Here is a 14,460-nt window from a genome sequence, read left to right as displayed (position 1 = left end):
TAAACTCGAATTCTATATCAACGTTGTCATTACCAATTCACACTAGTTTTCAAGAAGATCATTTTAACACACAACAAAGATTTGTTTCTGACATAACAAGTGAAGATCAATTTCCATTGTTGAGTAGATTCATGGAAGATAATTCTGAATTGATTAGTAGCACAAACACAAACAGTCTTGTTTCATCAAGAACAACAACAATATCATCATCTCAAGAAGTTTCTGCTGTCTGTCTGTCTCCTCATTTGAAACCCAAAATCCACAAGATACCAAATACAATGTATATACACTTTTTTTATGAGAAGGTGTTGGTGTTTAGGGTTTAATGGGAGAGAGACTAGAGATGGAGGCGGCAAGGTGTAAAGTGGGAGTAGGAATGTGAGATTAGGGTTTTTATAAGGATGAAGGGGCGTCTTCAAGAGACGCTATACCGTGGCCGTTGGATCTTAGATCTCGCGGGTTTTGAATCGGGCGGTCATCGGGCTCGGGTATCAGGCGGGTTTATCGGGCCGGGACTCGGATTTAAGCCCCTATCCGAGTCCCGGCCCAATCAACCCGAGCCATCGGGCCGGGTATGCCCGGCTCGGGTAGGACTCGGACTGCGGGTCAAAACGGTCCGGGCCGAACGGGCCAGACCCCGAGTTCCCGGACCGTTTCCCCAGCCCTACAGCCCCCTGCTACTCCTGGACCGGCGAAGAGGCGAGCCGTGAAATTTATTCTTCTTCTTCTTCTCTAAGCTTCTCTCATTTGACAATCCTCCCGTTAGCACGATCAAGATTACTGATTCACGATCCTTCGATCTCGTTCCTTGTAAGTTTCTTCTTCTTCTTCTCCTCCTCCTCCATCTCTCTATTCAATCTTTGAGCTTTTCGTCATTTCTAAGTTCTAATCTCAGAATTTCTTATTTCAGATCTCAGAATTGAATCAATTATGTTTTGTACTTCTCTTCATTTCTTATTGTTTTATAATTCTTGAATTTGTGGAATTTAACTATTACTGTTAGTTATTTCAACTAGAATGTTATTGAGTGACAAACTATATAAATGTAATTCTCGTGATCTTGATTTGTTCTGAAGAATTTAGTCCTCTTTAGAGTTTAGAATTTATAGGATTTTTACTTCGTAAGATTAGATGAACACAAAGAAGATGAAGAAAGAGTGTATATGATAATTTGGAAAAGTAATTGATCACTTGGTAGAAGTGATTTGAATAAAGTTGAGGGAAGTATCTATGAAGGGTTTATTACTAGAAAGTGTTGAATAAAGAACGAAGGACATGGTTACAGTATTAACTGATGACCTAGTTAGACCCCCTCTACCTCCAAAGAGATGCAACTTAGAACACTTTAGAACGATTTTACCAGAAATTTGGCCAAAGGCCCAATTCCGTGTCACCTTGGTTAAAAGAACATGGAAATATACTTTTAGGGTTCGGCTCCCTGTGCAAACATGTGAAAACCTATGCAAACAATGTGCAAATTTGTATAAACCTTATGCAGACCTGTACTAAGTACGAACCCCATAAACCTTTGATAAGGAGCTGAAGCCTAAAAGAAATTGATGGATCTCTTTTGACAAAGAAAACTTGGTCGAAGGGCTTTTGCCAATTTCCCCATGATTATGTTTGTGAGCTTGCAGTTTGTAACTTTGTATCACACTAAGTTAATCGTTTTGTTGTGTCAAAACAATCTTGCAGTTGCCCAAATAACTTGGTAAATTTTTTTTTCATTTCTTAAGAAAACGAAGCCAAATATCAATCTATTTAGACAATTAAGACATCAAAGCTAAGATTTATAAATAACACCTTATCTAACCAAAGGGATATACTGAAATGGTAGTGACATCTAGTGGGAAACCAGTTTAATCTTTCCAAAAAGGAAGTAGCTATTGGATGAGGCATAAGACATTTGCAAAACACGACACTTTTAGAATGAAACTATCAAAACAAATTTATATGTTCTTAGTTCTTACATACACAAAGAATTAATACAACTAATTTGATTATGGGCTTATGCTTGCTTGGGTCAATATTTTGTGCATACGGGTTGCATTTATTTTTCGAATGAGCAGTTTTGGGGTTCTTTTTCTTTCGCAGGACATTAAATTGGGGGAGTTGTTTTCGTAAGTCCTCTCAATTTCCTTGAATGTTATGTGGCACTCAGAAAGGGCATAGTACCATGATAAAACCCTCCACCGTCTACAATGAAGCGTTATGTCTACATCAATGACAATGAGTTGCCACAAGATCTGTATTGTGACAACCGTATCTCAAATAGAAAGTACACTGTATGGAACTTTCTACCAAAAAATCTATGGGAGCAGTTCAGGTCATCTTTAACCCCATGGCTTGCATTTTAATTGATCTCCTAGTTTATTTTCAATTTTTACTGTGAACTTCATCTATTTATGATCTTAATTCTGCTAAAGTGGTAACTGGTAAGTCATATATTTCTACTTGGTGTGTTCCTTTCAAGCATCAATAGGATTTACATTTACTGATGACTGCGTGGCACGATGTCCTTACTCTTTACTAATTTTAAATTATTCCATGATTCCATCAACTGCTGCTTCGACTGGTAGACCTAATAACTATTGATATGTACTGAGGCGGAGTCATGAATCGAGATAGGGATGGGCTGGAAATTTAATTAAAAAAATATCGCTTTTTCAGTCAAGAGTTAATAAAAATTTGAACAGTAACATGTGGTGGCTGCAAATAAGTGAGCACTTCAAATCCTTCGCACCAAGTAAACCAAACAAAGAAATTTAGTTCCACGCGTGGTTGGAACTCTAACCACCATAACCCAAACATATCCGTCATATATTTTTTAATTTATTTTGATATAAGAAAAGAAATAAAATAAAAATGTATCAAAGTTCTCAACAATCTCAATTTTAGTATAATACACCTTGTAGGTTTGATTTATATGAAAAGAAGAATTAGCTAAGAAGATGATTTAGTTTCTATGAAATGAAGTGTCAGAACGACATAACCAAACACACCCTTATTTTAAGTATTTTGGCTAAGAAATTGTAAAAAATGCCAAGGGGTGCTTTGGAAAGGATCGAACACGTCTCAATCTAAGTCACCTACTAAGCATTTCACCAACTGAGCAAACAGATTCTAATGCTTACGTAACTGGCTTTCTTTCAGATATTGGTGGGTTGACCCGGGTTGCAGCCCCAGACAACCCACCCATAGCTCCGCCTATGGATATGTAGCGGTGTAGCTTAAGTATTGCCTGATTGGGCCTCACCATTTCTAGTCTCAACTCACCTAAAAGCTTATTGAACTTAGTCCTGGTTATCCATGGAACTCAGGCACTGATGCTTAGTAGTGTACTTTAAGATTTTCAAAATGAAGCCTCACCATTCCAAGCCTCAATTTCATTAAAAACTTTTTGAAAGTACTCCTGATTGGACGTGCAAAGAACTTCTCCAAAATGCAATTATAGCCAATACCAGACTTGCGGAAAAAAATAGTGATAAAGTATATGCTGTTAGAGGTTTACTTATCTACTTAAAGAAGAAGAAGTTAGGGGCGTGCAATTTGGTCGTTGACGTAAGGTTTGCTTTTGTTAATTAAATTTGGGCGCTAACAACCATGTAAAGGAGCCGTTAGTTAAGGGCTATGTTGTTTGAAGTGCAAGGCGAGGCCAGGCGTCAAAGTTCTCGCCTTCGCGATGACTTAATGGTTGAAGAAAACAGGTGAAGATGAAGGAGAGAAGATGAAGAAGTGAAGAAGATGAAGAAGTGAAGAAGATGAAGGAGAAAAGAAGAAAAAACAGAAGAAAAGGCAAATGAGAATGAACAAGATGAAGCTTAAATTGTGGCCCTTAGATTAGTATTAACAATTAAGATTTAAAGAGGAGAAGAATATGGTCTACTTTAGCTTACCCTATTAAATTTTGATCTAAACTTTGTCAAAATTGGCTACTTTACTTTTTTCTTTCTTTCTTTAATTAGATCTTGAAAGGCCAAAAGTTAGGCGGCCATGCTTCTTCCTTTTCTTTCTTTCTACAACCTCAGGCTCATCTTCTTCTCCCCAGAAACCCTAAAAGAGTGTCTTCTTCTCGCCTCAAATTTTTCTAGGCGAGGCGAAAACGTTTACAACCTTGCGCCTTGGCCGACTTAGCGTAGCCAAGGCGCGCTTTTGACAACATAGTTCAAGGGCGCCTGGTTGATCTCTCTGGGCACTAAAAAATATTCGGTCAATTTCAAAAGCAGAAATCCGCGCTGCCTATTGACCTTGAACTTTGTGGTCCCAAACAAGAGACTTCAACATCTTGACTACTTAATTTTTAAAACTTGACCATGATTTACTTACAAAATAAAAGGTAAGTATGGTGATTAGAGAGCATTCGTGTAGTTTATTTTCTTTTTGTTTACTTATAAATAATTTATTTTGATTTTTTCGTTCGAAAATTCAGATGTATATGAGATCCATTACTCAAAAGTATTCTATCAACAAAGAGATTTCCTTTAGATTATGGTTAGCAAATACTACATGCATCTCATGTAGATATTTAAGTTTTAGTAACTTTAGATAAGCACCTCCTGACTAAAATTCATGACTTTGCCCATGAACACATTCCATCATTTTCATTTGGTTCATATTTTGTATATTTTTTTGTTTGAAATTCATTTTTTGTATTTTAGTTTTTGATTGTTCGTTCCATTTTAATTTCCAGCCGCTTCATGAATCAATACTTTTTGTTGATTGCTTGTCTCCAACTATGGTCACTCATAACGCCTGTAAATCCGGCAAGTACATGGGGTCCTCTTATTTTCATATTTTCAGTCTCAGCAACAAAAGAGGCCTGGGATGACTACAATAGATTTCTTTCTGACAAGCAAGCTAATGAGAAACAAGTATGGGTTGTGAAGAATGGAACAAAACAACATGTATGGGTACTTCTTTTTTATACTTTTTTGTCTCAGGTAGTTGGAAACTTGCAATAATTCTTCATTATCTTGAGAAAACTCATTTTGGCTAATTAATCAAGTTTTTTAGATGGTCCACCTAATGTGTTTGTTCTTAGCAATTCTCGTGTTTAATGTGTTTGTCTTCTCTTAATAATTTCTTTATTTTTTGTGGTTTTGTTTAATTTCTTAATTTGTCTCTCTACCTTTTAATCTGTCGCACTTGCTCGATTTACTTATTAATTCCCTCTAAAGCTTTTATGTGAATAATGTTATGTTATTATAGATTCAAGCACAAGACATTCGTGTTGGTAACATAATATGGCTCCGTGAGAATGATGAAGTACCTTGTGATCTTGCTTTAGTTGGCACTTCTGATCCTCAAGGCATCTGCTACATTGAGGTATGATGGGTCAAACTTTCTTATTCTATTATACCCATGGGAAATGATTATTCAGATATATGCACCAATACAAAAACGGTTGGCGTCCTTCATTGGTTATAGGGTGGTCAGGCTACTGAGCAAGTTTAAGATTATAGGCTTCCAACTCAAACAAATTGGTTATGAGTGGAGTTTCTCTTGTTCCTTTTATACTTCGTTCCCAGACTAACCTTGGTCAACTTGTTGGACTGTTCCAAAGACGCTTTGTCACTGTAGCATTCTTTTCAGTCTAACAAGTATCTTTCCTTTTATTAGGCTAATCAGTGCATGTGTTGTCAAATTTCAATTGGCCTTCCATGTGTTTTGGATCTAATGCCATATTGAGTTAGTGGCTTCCAACTCAACACCAAATGGTGATGAATGGAGTGGAGGAGTTGCGCTTAAATTTTCTGTTCTTGGTTCTTGGCTAACCTCGTTCTCAGAACTATGTAATTTTGTTCTATGAATGATGAGTTTCATTGTTTACTTTCTTCATGTTTTCATGCAAAGCATTAAGAAGGTACTTGTTGGTGCTTCTTTGTCACCATCTGGATTTCTATTTTAACCTTGGTAAAATGAGATAGTCAAATGCATAAGCATGATTCATGTATCCGTATAATAAAATGCGAAAAACAAGCAAGATCTTTCTAAAAACTCTAATAATTATGCACTTGAGTTGAAGGATGAAAATTACACCACAGTTATAATTGTGGCACTTCAGAACCTACGATGATGCGGATAGTTGCCAACAAAAAATTTATTGAAGAACTTATCTTGATTCTTGAACTTGATTTTGGTTAGCCAAGTGGTAGAATTTGAGAAGTTGAGGGAGAGTCTTTCATGGTCTTAGAACTTGCCTAGATTTCTTTTTAATACTTAGATGCTAGTTTCGAACGTAAAAATTGAAAAGAAGTTATGTGTTCTCTATTTTGAGTCTTTTAGGTTTCTTTTATCTTATACTAAAATAAAGTTCCAATATAGTTTTCCTCAAGTTGTTCTTCGTAACTTTTACTTGTCACTTCTCAACCTTCTAACAGATGTCTTCAGTGAAAACCTTGGGGCTTCCCACTCTTTTAACCCTTAACACTTGCAGACTGCAGCTCTTGATGGGGAAACTGATTTGAAAACGAGAGTTATTCCCTCTGGGTGCATTGGTCTTGCTTCCGACTTATTGCATAAAATGAAGGTCAGATCTCTGCTTTGTTGATAGCTGTAGGGTCTAGATTCCGTTTGTGCTATATTTTGCTTAGCTTCAGAGTTTTGTTTCTCATAAACAGGGTGTCATTGAATGTCCAAATCCAGATAAGGATATTAGGAGATTTGACGCAAATATGAGGTTATTTCCTCCTTTTATTGATAATGATTTGTGTCCCTTATCCATCAATAATACACTGCTTCAGTCATGTTACTTGCGTAACACGGAGTGGGCATGTGGAGTAGCTATATATACAGGCAAGTTTCTATAGCTAAAGTCCTTGCTCATCTGTGTTTAGTAAATGTTTTACTTGTATAACAAAAATACATGTCAAACAAGAAGATGATACTTGAACTCGTTTCAACTGGAAAAATGTGTGGTTGAATTTGGAAGGGAGAGAGGTGGTGCGGAGAGGTGAACCACGACTAAGAGGAAGTACAAAGTCTAATGGGCCGAATAGCAAAAGTTGCTATGAGAATTCTATTTTGTTTTAACTTCTATAGTTCTATGAATCTTTGACATCGTTGGATCAACTCAGAAGTTACTTAGTTGACATGATTTATTTTGATTTCATTAGAACATGATTCAATCGTTTGAGGATGTTCACTTTCTCATCTTGACCATCTTCAGATAAAAACATCTTATTCTAAAATTTGTGTAGATTTAACTTTTGTTTAAATTTGTGAACTGCCTGTAAATGAGCCATGATAGAGTGGTTTCCAGATGAATTATATATGAACACGATCTACATGATGAGGAAACTATGGATCATTTTCTAAAAAATCAGCCTCTAAATGCATGTCAATTGTGGTGGTGCTTTTTTTTTTTAGAAAATCTGAATCTGAATATAATTTGTGGGTAATCTTAGTTGTTTTACATGCCTTTTCCTTCTAATGGAGTTAGATATTAAAACAAGTCTTTCGTATCCAATGCATGTGTTTTCAGCTAAAAAGACAAGTCTGAACTCTCGAAGAGGACTTGTCTCAAGATCTGATTTTACTAGAGAGGTAAATGCGTATAAGAGCTCAAATATACGAATAAATTACACAGAAATAAACTGGATTCAGATCTTAAAATAACACACATCACCTACGCGTAACCTTTAATCTATTTCAGGATCTTGACCTTACATAACATACACAATTAAAACTTAAAAGTTGTTGTGAACTTTGCGCCTGACATAAGAGATTTTTTTTTGGTAATTTTAGAGTCTCAGAGTTGATTGAATTTTGTATTGCACCTCCATTCCATTTGTTGCGGTACTGGAAAATGTTTAATGGTCTAGTATTTCAGGCAATGAAACTAAATTAGGTATGAGTAGAGGTGTACCTGAACCAAAACTTACAGCAATGGATGCGATGATTGACAAGTTAACTGGAGCAATGTTTATGTTTCAAATAGCAGTTGTAATTGTTTTAGGCATATCCGGTAACGCCTGGAAGGAAAGTGAATCGCATAAGGTTAGTCCAAAGTTTCTTTTCTTGTTAGTTGTTCCTCATTTGTACATTGAGTTGTTGGGACGGAGATGGATCTGTTTTCTATATCTTACGTCACTCCAAAGGTATTTAGTATTCACCATTATGGCGTGTTGGAATTGTTATTGAAACTCCTGTTTAGTGTTACCATCGTGAATGACAACAATTCTATCAGCATTTTTCCTCTTCTGCTAAGAATGTACACCATGTCTTTGGGAATTATCCGTCTCCCTGACTCTCTTTAAGTAACAAGAACAAGAATAACAAACACTCACTTAGCCTTTTGAAAATGATTCTGATGTAGGACAAGAAGGGGAAAAGGAATGGAAGAAAATGAATTGTATTATAAGATAGATAACCATTAGTATGACACTAGTAAAAGCTAGGAATGACTCCTAAAACCCTTAGGCATCACACCTATGGGTATATTTCCATCACACAAATATAGATGCTTGAATAGCTGCTGGAAAAAACTCTTTCCGTCCTCAAACTGCAGGAATACAACCCTTATATTGGCGCAAAATTGACCCTTAACATCCCATACTACCTCTACTTCTACATTTTTAACTTCTAAACTGCTAGGGGTCTAGACACTAAAAAGACATCATAAAAGACAATTGACCATCCTAACTAATACTTAGAAACTAATAGAATTTCCACAAAGACATGTGTATCAGGCATTCAGGCCCACATTTTCTAAGTGGGCCATTCATGTAAAGCATGCCAAATCAGAATTTGGGCCTTGGAATCCTTCTTTTGACGTCTCCCATCCGCCTTTAACAATCGACATAGAATCATCCACTTGCCTTGAAAAAGCTGAACCACAAATCACAAAATAGAGTAATAAAACGGCAAGCCTCTCTCTCTCTCTCTCTCTCTCTCTCTCTCTCTCTCTCTCTCTCTAAAATAAAAAATGATTAGAGAAGTTCTTGATACATCATTATTCTACTAGGATACCAGTGAACCAAGTTAAAACATGAAGGGTGGTGAAGTGGTCAGGACTCTGCAGTTGGAAGGTGGTTCAATCAGCAGGCCAACACATCCAGTCTAGGAATGACATATAACTTATTAACCGGCCGTGGGTAACAATTTTCCTAAACTTGTTCAGAAGGCACAAATGAAAACTGCTTCCAATCGCGTGCCTGATCTTTCTGCATTGTAGTCATTTTTCAACCTATAGACATATCAAACTGCCTAAGCTTTTTGCGTTATTGTCATTTCTCACTTACCTATCTGCTTCCTTCAGTAATGATGGTCGAATTTGATCTTCTTGTCCAGTGTGTGCTGTGATATTTTGAAAGTTCACTGCAACTTTTGTTTTGTCTTCGCTATTTTGTGGAGTGTTTCCTAATGTTGGTCCAGATATTGAATATTACTTCATATTTTATCACATTTGTAACTGGTTAAGTATTGCTGGAAGCAGGACGGCCAGACCTATGGTGATCATATCTGCTGATGTTCTTCAATTATAGCATGATTTCTTTCTGTGACTATTTTCCGTTTTTAATTTGCCAGATACTAACCTTATACCTGCTTTCTGTTCTCTGTAGCAATGGTATGTTTTATATCCAGATGAAGCTCCATGGTATGAATTTCTGGTCATCCCACTGCGATTTGAGCTTCTATGTTCCATCATGATTCCCATATCTATAAAGGTAATGCCGTAGTTATGTTACTTATTTTACTTTCGTTTCTTATCTATTCTAGAACTTGGTTACAATTCTGCATCAGCCTCTTTATAAAGAAGAGAATGACAATAAAGGATTTGAAAAGTAACTATAGGAAATTAGTCACATCTTCACTTTTTATCTGTCCACCCTTGTTTAATGTTTAGATTGCTTCTTTTTTCATATGAAGTTCCAAAGGTTTTATGTAAATGTAATTATGACAGGTGTCTCTTGATCTTATGAAAAGTCTATATGCGAAGTTTATAGACTGGGACCAGGAGATGTATGATCAGGAAACCAGCACTCCACCTAATGCAACAAAGTAAGAAAAGCATTGTATGACTAAGTTACTAACTGAAGATTATCAAGTCTCTTTACCTGATGTAGTTGTGTTTTGTTTGCAGTACAGCCATAAGTGAGGATTTGGGACAAGTCGAGTACATTTTGACAGACAAAACTGGGACTCTGACAGAGAACAAAATGATTTTCAGAAGATGTTGTATTAACGGCACATTATTTGGGAATGAGAGTGGAGATGCCTTGAAAGGTCTGCTTTGTTCTGTTGGTGGAGTTTCTTCAATTTTAAGCCATTTTGAAATTACTAAGTTACAGCAAAAGGAGTATCTGTTCAACTTTCAACTTGAAAATTGTTAAAATTAGGCTAAAAGAACATTAACTGTGTTTAAAATTAGACTAAAAGAACATTAACTGTGTTAGCCGCAGAACTAGAATTTTATCGTTGTAACCATAAAGATTGGTGGATTGCGTTGAATTTGTGGTCGTAATTATGTCTCTGAGGATTTAATGTATATATTTTTTTACCTGTAGACGTTAAGTTGCTGAATGCCGTTGCCAGTAATTCGTCCGATGTGATTAAATTCCTTACAGTAATGGCAATCTGCAATACTGTTATTCCTATAAGAAGGTAATTCTTATCTTGCTTGCAGACTTGCACCTTCTTTTGTTTCCTCTTGATCATTCTTAGAAGTTCAGCCTCAATTTTGTGGTGCACAACCGTCGAATCAAGCTCAAATCCTATTTCTGATTACTATTCTCTGTCACATACAATTCACTTGTGGCAATATAACTTTGGATAATTTAATTTAGTACACTAAGTTGTCATCTGTAGCAAAAGTGGAGAAATATCTTACAAGGCCCAATCCCAGGATGAGGATGCACTTGTTAATGCTGCTGCTAACTTGCACGTGGTTTTCGTCAATAAGAATGCAAATATCCTTGGTATGGCTATCCTCTTGTAACCACTTTTTGGTATTTTTCTTATATATATACAGGAATTATTCTATTCCTGTTGCGGGGAGATGGTTATTAGCCTCATCTTCTTTTAATGATTCTCAGAAGTCCACTTCAATGGCTCAATCCTTCAATTTGAATTACTGGACACCTTAGAGTTCACTTCTGATAGGAAAAGGATGTCAGTTGTGGTGAAAGACTGCAGTAGCGGGAAGATTATCCTTTTGTCTAAAGGAGCAGATGAAACACTTCTTCCTCTTGCACATCCTGGTAATTTTTTTCTTCTATGTATTTCAATTCATGAACCCTAAGACTGCAAGTAGGCATCATATTTATGTCCTTGGAGAAAATTATCCAACTGAACAGTTTACTAATCATGCTCACTATATAATGGGACGGATCTGCTTCTGCCATTTCATTGCAACCATTGTCTACTAACGCATCCATGGAGATAACTCAAGTTCTTGACTTCTTGTTATATATTTATCAAAAAAGTAACAATGATTATCTTTTGTTGTGTGGATGGTCTTCTCACCAGGTAGGTTACCGTCACAACAAAATCACATTGTTTCTTAATTTTGTGATGCTCAAAAGAAAATTCTTGACGGAGATCTGCACTAGTTTTGTTGGAATTTACTAGCTCCTTTTACATCTCCCCATCAAAAAATCATTATTCAACAAAACAATTCGTAGAATAATTAAGTGTCCGAAGCTGTTGGTCCACCCCTATATATAGACGAGTTCCTCAGCTATTATGTTTTTTTCAGTCTTTCCAAAGGAGCACGTTTTTATTTCTTGAGAGCGTAATTCAAAACTTCAAATAACTATGAGATACACATCACTTAGGAGTTCTTGCATGCTTCGATCTCTCTAGTAGTCCAATGTAGTTAGATATTAGAATAAAATTTCCTATGAATTTACTACCAAGACATGCGTGCGAGAACTCATGTCTAATTACTAAGTTGCACATAAATGTAAATCAGATTCAGATCCATTGAAGAAATATGAAAAACTTGAGTCAAGTCGATGGAATGTACCGAACTTCAAGCGGAGGCAGACATTATCATAAAAAGCTAGCCTTGTTGGTTCTATGGTACTTGATCCTCATTACATGGGTCTCTCAGACAATTGCCAGATGTGGATGTTAATATGTTATACATCACAAAGAGTTGAAGTTTCCTCATATTAGTTAAAGCATTTGATCCCCCCAGCAGAAAAGTTTGTAAATAAATTTCGGGGTTTTCTATATTAACCTTCTCTATGCTTATAGTTATTCATATGGGTACTTTTAGATAATTATTTTGATCATGCTGCGTACATCTGTGAAGAGTTAAGCTGTTTTGATTTGAAATGAACTATACAACTGTACGAGTATTAGCCAATTATTACTATTTACTCATCTTCAGGGCAACAGATAAGGACTTATGTTGAAGCTGTTGAACAGTATGCTCAATTAGGATTACGTACATTATGCCTAGCTTGGCGCGAGTTAGAGGAAGACGAATATCATGATTGGTCTCTGATATTTAAAGAGGCAAACAGTACATTGGTGGATAGAGAGGTAAGGAGCACACCATCTAGCAGTTAAGGTTTTTAAGTATAACAATTAGTGGTCTAATAGTTTCATCGTTTCTTCAGTGGAGAGTAGCTGAGGTTTGCCAAAAGGTGGAGCACAACCTTGAGATCCTTGGTGTAACGGCAATAGAGGACCGTCTGCAGGTGAATAGTCTTATTATTGGGCATAAATAACAATAACAGATGATATGGTGTAGACTGTAGAGGCACCAAGATCTTGTGGAACCTCCAGGATGTTATCCACATAATGGTATTTCTACTCTTCTATAGTGATATTTTATTTATTTCCCTTGTATTTTCAGGAAGGGGTACCTGAAACTATTGAGACACTCAGAAAGGCAGGAATCAACTTTTGGATGTTGACGGGCGATAAGCTTGATACAGCAATACAAATTGCCCTCCTGTGCAATTTCATTTCCCCAGGTATGATTCTGGATATGCAATCCTTTTTTCTTTGTTGTGAAAGGTCCCAACGGCTTTGTTGAACATTCCTAATCTTGGAAACAAAATGGGATTTGATTGAGAAAAGCCCACAATATCATAAGAATATGTGAATAAGTAAATCACCATGTACCTCTTCCCTGTAATGTTTTTTATTTGCATGCATAAGTTATATATGGTTATTTGGAACTGTGAAAACCGAGAAGTTTTTGACTTTTTGTCCCTAAAATGATCCCATTTTTGTAATTTGTCTTTAACAGGTAAATTTCTCCTCTCTGTACATGGATTAGTATTCAAAACCATTTCCATTTTGACCTCGAACTCCTTTTTAGCAGAAAAAATAACGATAACTTGGTGCAATAATTGGTTGGGGTCATTGGGGGGATTCTTTCAATACATTTTTATTTCCTATTCTAACATATCAAGATCAAGTTTTCTTTATTTGTTCATTTACTTTTTCTCTTCAATGAACAATGGTTACATACTTGCAAGGTAGATGTGATGCGGTACTAGTAGGTGTGGATAATGCAATAGCACTTCCTTTGTGCTAATTTAGTGTATAGTATATATGGTTGTGGTGCTTGGAAGTCATAGGCAGACATTATGATGTCCTTTCTGTTTATTAAAGACCCTTACAAAAGCTTGTTTCCTGGTCTTAATGGCAGAACCGAGAGGTCAACTTCTGTTGATTAATGGGAAAACCCAGGATGAAGTTTTAAGAAGCTTAGAGCGAGTGCTGCTAACAATGAGGATAACTACCTCTGAACCTAAGGTACAGAATATTACCCCCTCACTTACACTGCAACATCAGTATCAAATTCATTTCTTATTAGTTGAGGTGCTTTCCTTCCACTTGTTATGTTAACTTACTTATTCATTGTTATAAGCAATAGCACTGGATACATGTGGTAATGCAAACTGTACCATAAACAAAAATTTTCAAATAAAAACTGTACCATAAACGAATTACTGAAATTGTTCAGATTCTGAGGCAAGAAAAGCCATCTCCGATTTTAAATTATTGGTACCACATTATGACTTAATCGTTCCCCAATCAAGACGGCAGTATAGGGTATTGCTTCAACACCATTATTTGGAACTTAAGGGATGAACTTCAGAATCTTGGTTGCTGGAAAATTTTCCAGCTTTAAGCTTACTTTCAGATACCATACTCATGGACATTAATTACTCAGCAATAGCCTTACCTTCGGTGTTTGGCCTTTAAGATGCATATTTTCAGCTTAGTTTATTCATCATTAAACGCTGCCTTATCCGAACTGCTAGGGTTGTATCCAACAACACTCATCCAAATTTATGATAAGAACGCAATTTTCTCTTCCATGGGAAGATTGTCATAGAGTTGCATTTTTAACGAGTCGAAACTAAAACTTAGTTATGTCCTGTATGTCTTAGATTGATCAAGGATATGACCTTAACTGAGCAATATCTCAAAATTGTATGAGCTATTTATAAGTGTGACGTAGTTTCTGCATTCTCTAGGATTTAGGTTATG

General features: G+C 36.2%; 1 protein-coding gene across 4 annotated transcripts in view; it reads left to right on the top strand.

The window, feature by feature from the left end:
• The first annotated feature begins 670 nt into the window (after positions 1–670).
• LOC147556929 (phospholipid-transporting ATPase 2-like) overlaps positions 671–14,460 on the top strand; it is a 14,349-nt gene continuing 559 nt past the window's right edge. Inside the window, exons 1-18 of one of the 4 annotated variants that reach the window (XM_086657931.1) lie at positions 722–810; positions 2,095–2,117; positions 2,149–2,326; positions 4,691–4,904; positions 5,209–5,325; positions 6,437–6,529; positions 6,621–6,795; positions 7,832–7,998; positions 9,564–9,668; positions 9,905–10,002; positions 10,085–10,227; positions 10,509–10,605; positions 10,810–10,919; positions 11,037–11,201; positions 12,338–12,492; positions 12,570–12,650; positions 12,809–12,929; positions 13,613–13,847. In XM_086657931.1, coding sequence (XP_086514057.1) covers positions 2,202–2,326; positions 4,691–4,904; positions 5,209–5,325; positions 6,437–6,529; positions 6,621–6,795; positions 7,832–7,998; positions 9,564–9,668; positions 9,905–10,002; positions 10,085–10,227; positions 10,509–10,605; positions 10,810–10,919; positions 11,037–11,201; positions 12,338–12,492; positions 12,570–12,650; positions 12,809–12,929; positions 13,613–13,812 — 2,166 coding nt within the window. In that variant the 5' untranslated portion in view covers positions 722–810; positions 2,095–2,117; positions 2,149–2,201 and the 3' untranslated portion in view covers positions 13,813–13,847. Of the gene's footprint in view, positions 811–2,094; positions 2,327–4,690; positions 4,905–5,208; positions 5,326–6,436; positions 6,530–6,620; positions 6,796–7,831; positions 7,999–9,563; positions 9,669–9,904; positions 10,003–10,084; positions 10,228–10,508; positions 10,606–10,809; positions 10,920–11,036; positions 11,202–12,337; positions 12,493–12,569; positions 12,651–12,808; positions 12,930–13,612; positions 13,848–14,460 lie in introns of those variants that run through there. The other 3 variants (XR_015233657.1, XM_086657932.1, XM_086657930.1) reach the window with 3 other exon arrangements.

Source organism: Eschscholzia californica, unplaced genomic scaffold (genome assembly GCF_041429995.1).
Source record: "Eschscholzia californica isolate CP2 unplaced genomic scaffold, dmEscCali1.0.p SCAF_2, whole genome shotgun sequence".
NCBI lineage: Eukaryota > Viridiplantae > Streptophyta > Magnoliopsida > Ranunculales > Papaveraceae > Eschscholzia > Eschscholzia californica.
Note: the sequence above shows the minus strand (reverse complement) of the source record. Positions and strands in the feature narration are given on the sequence as shown.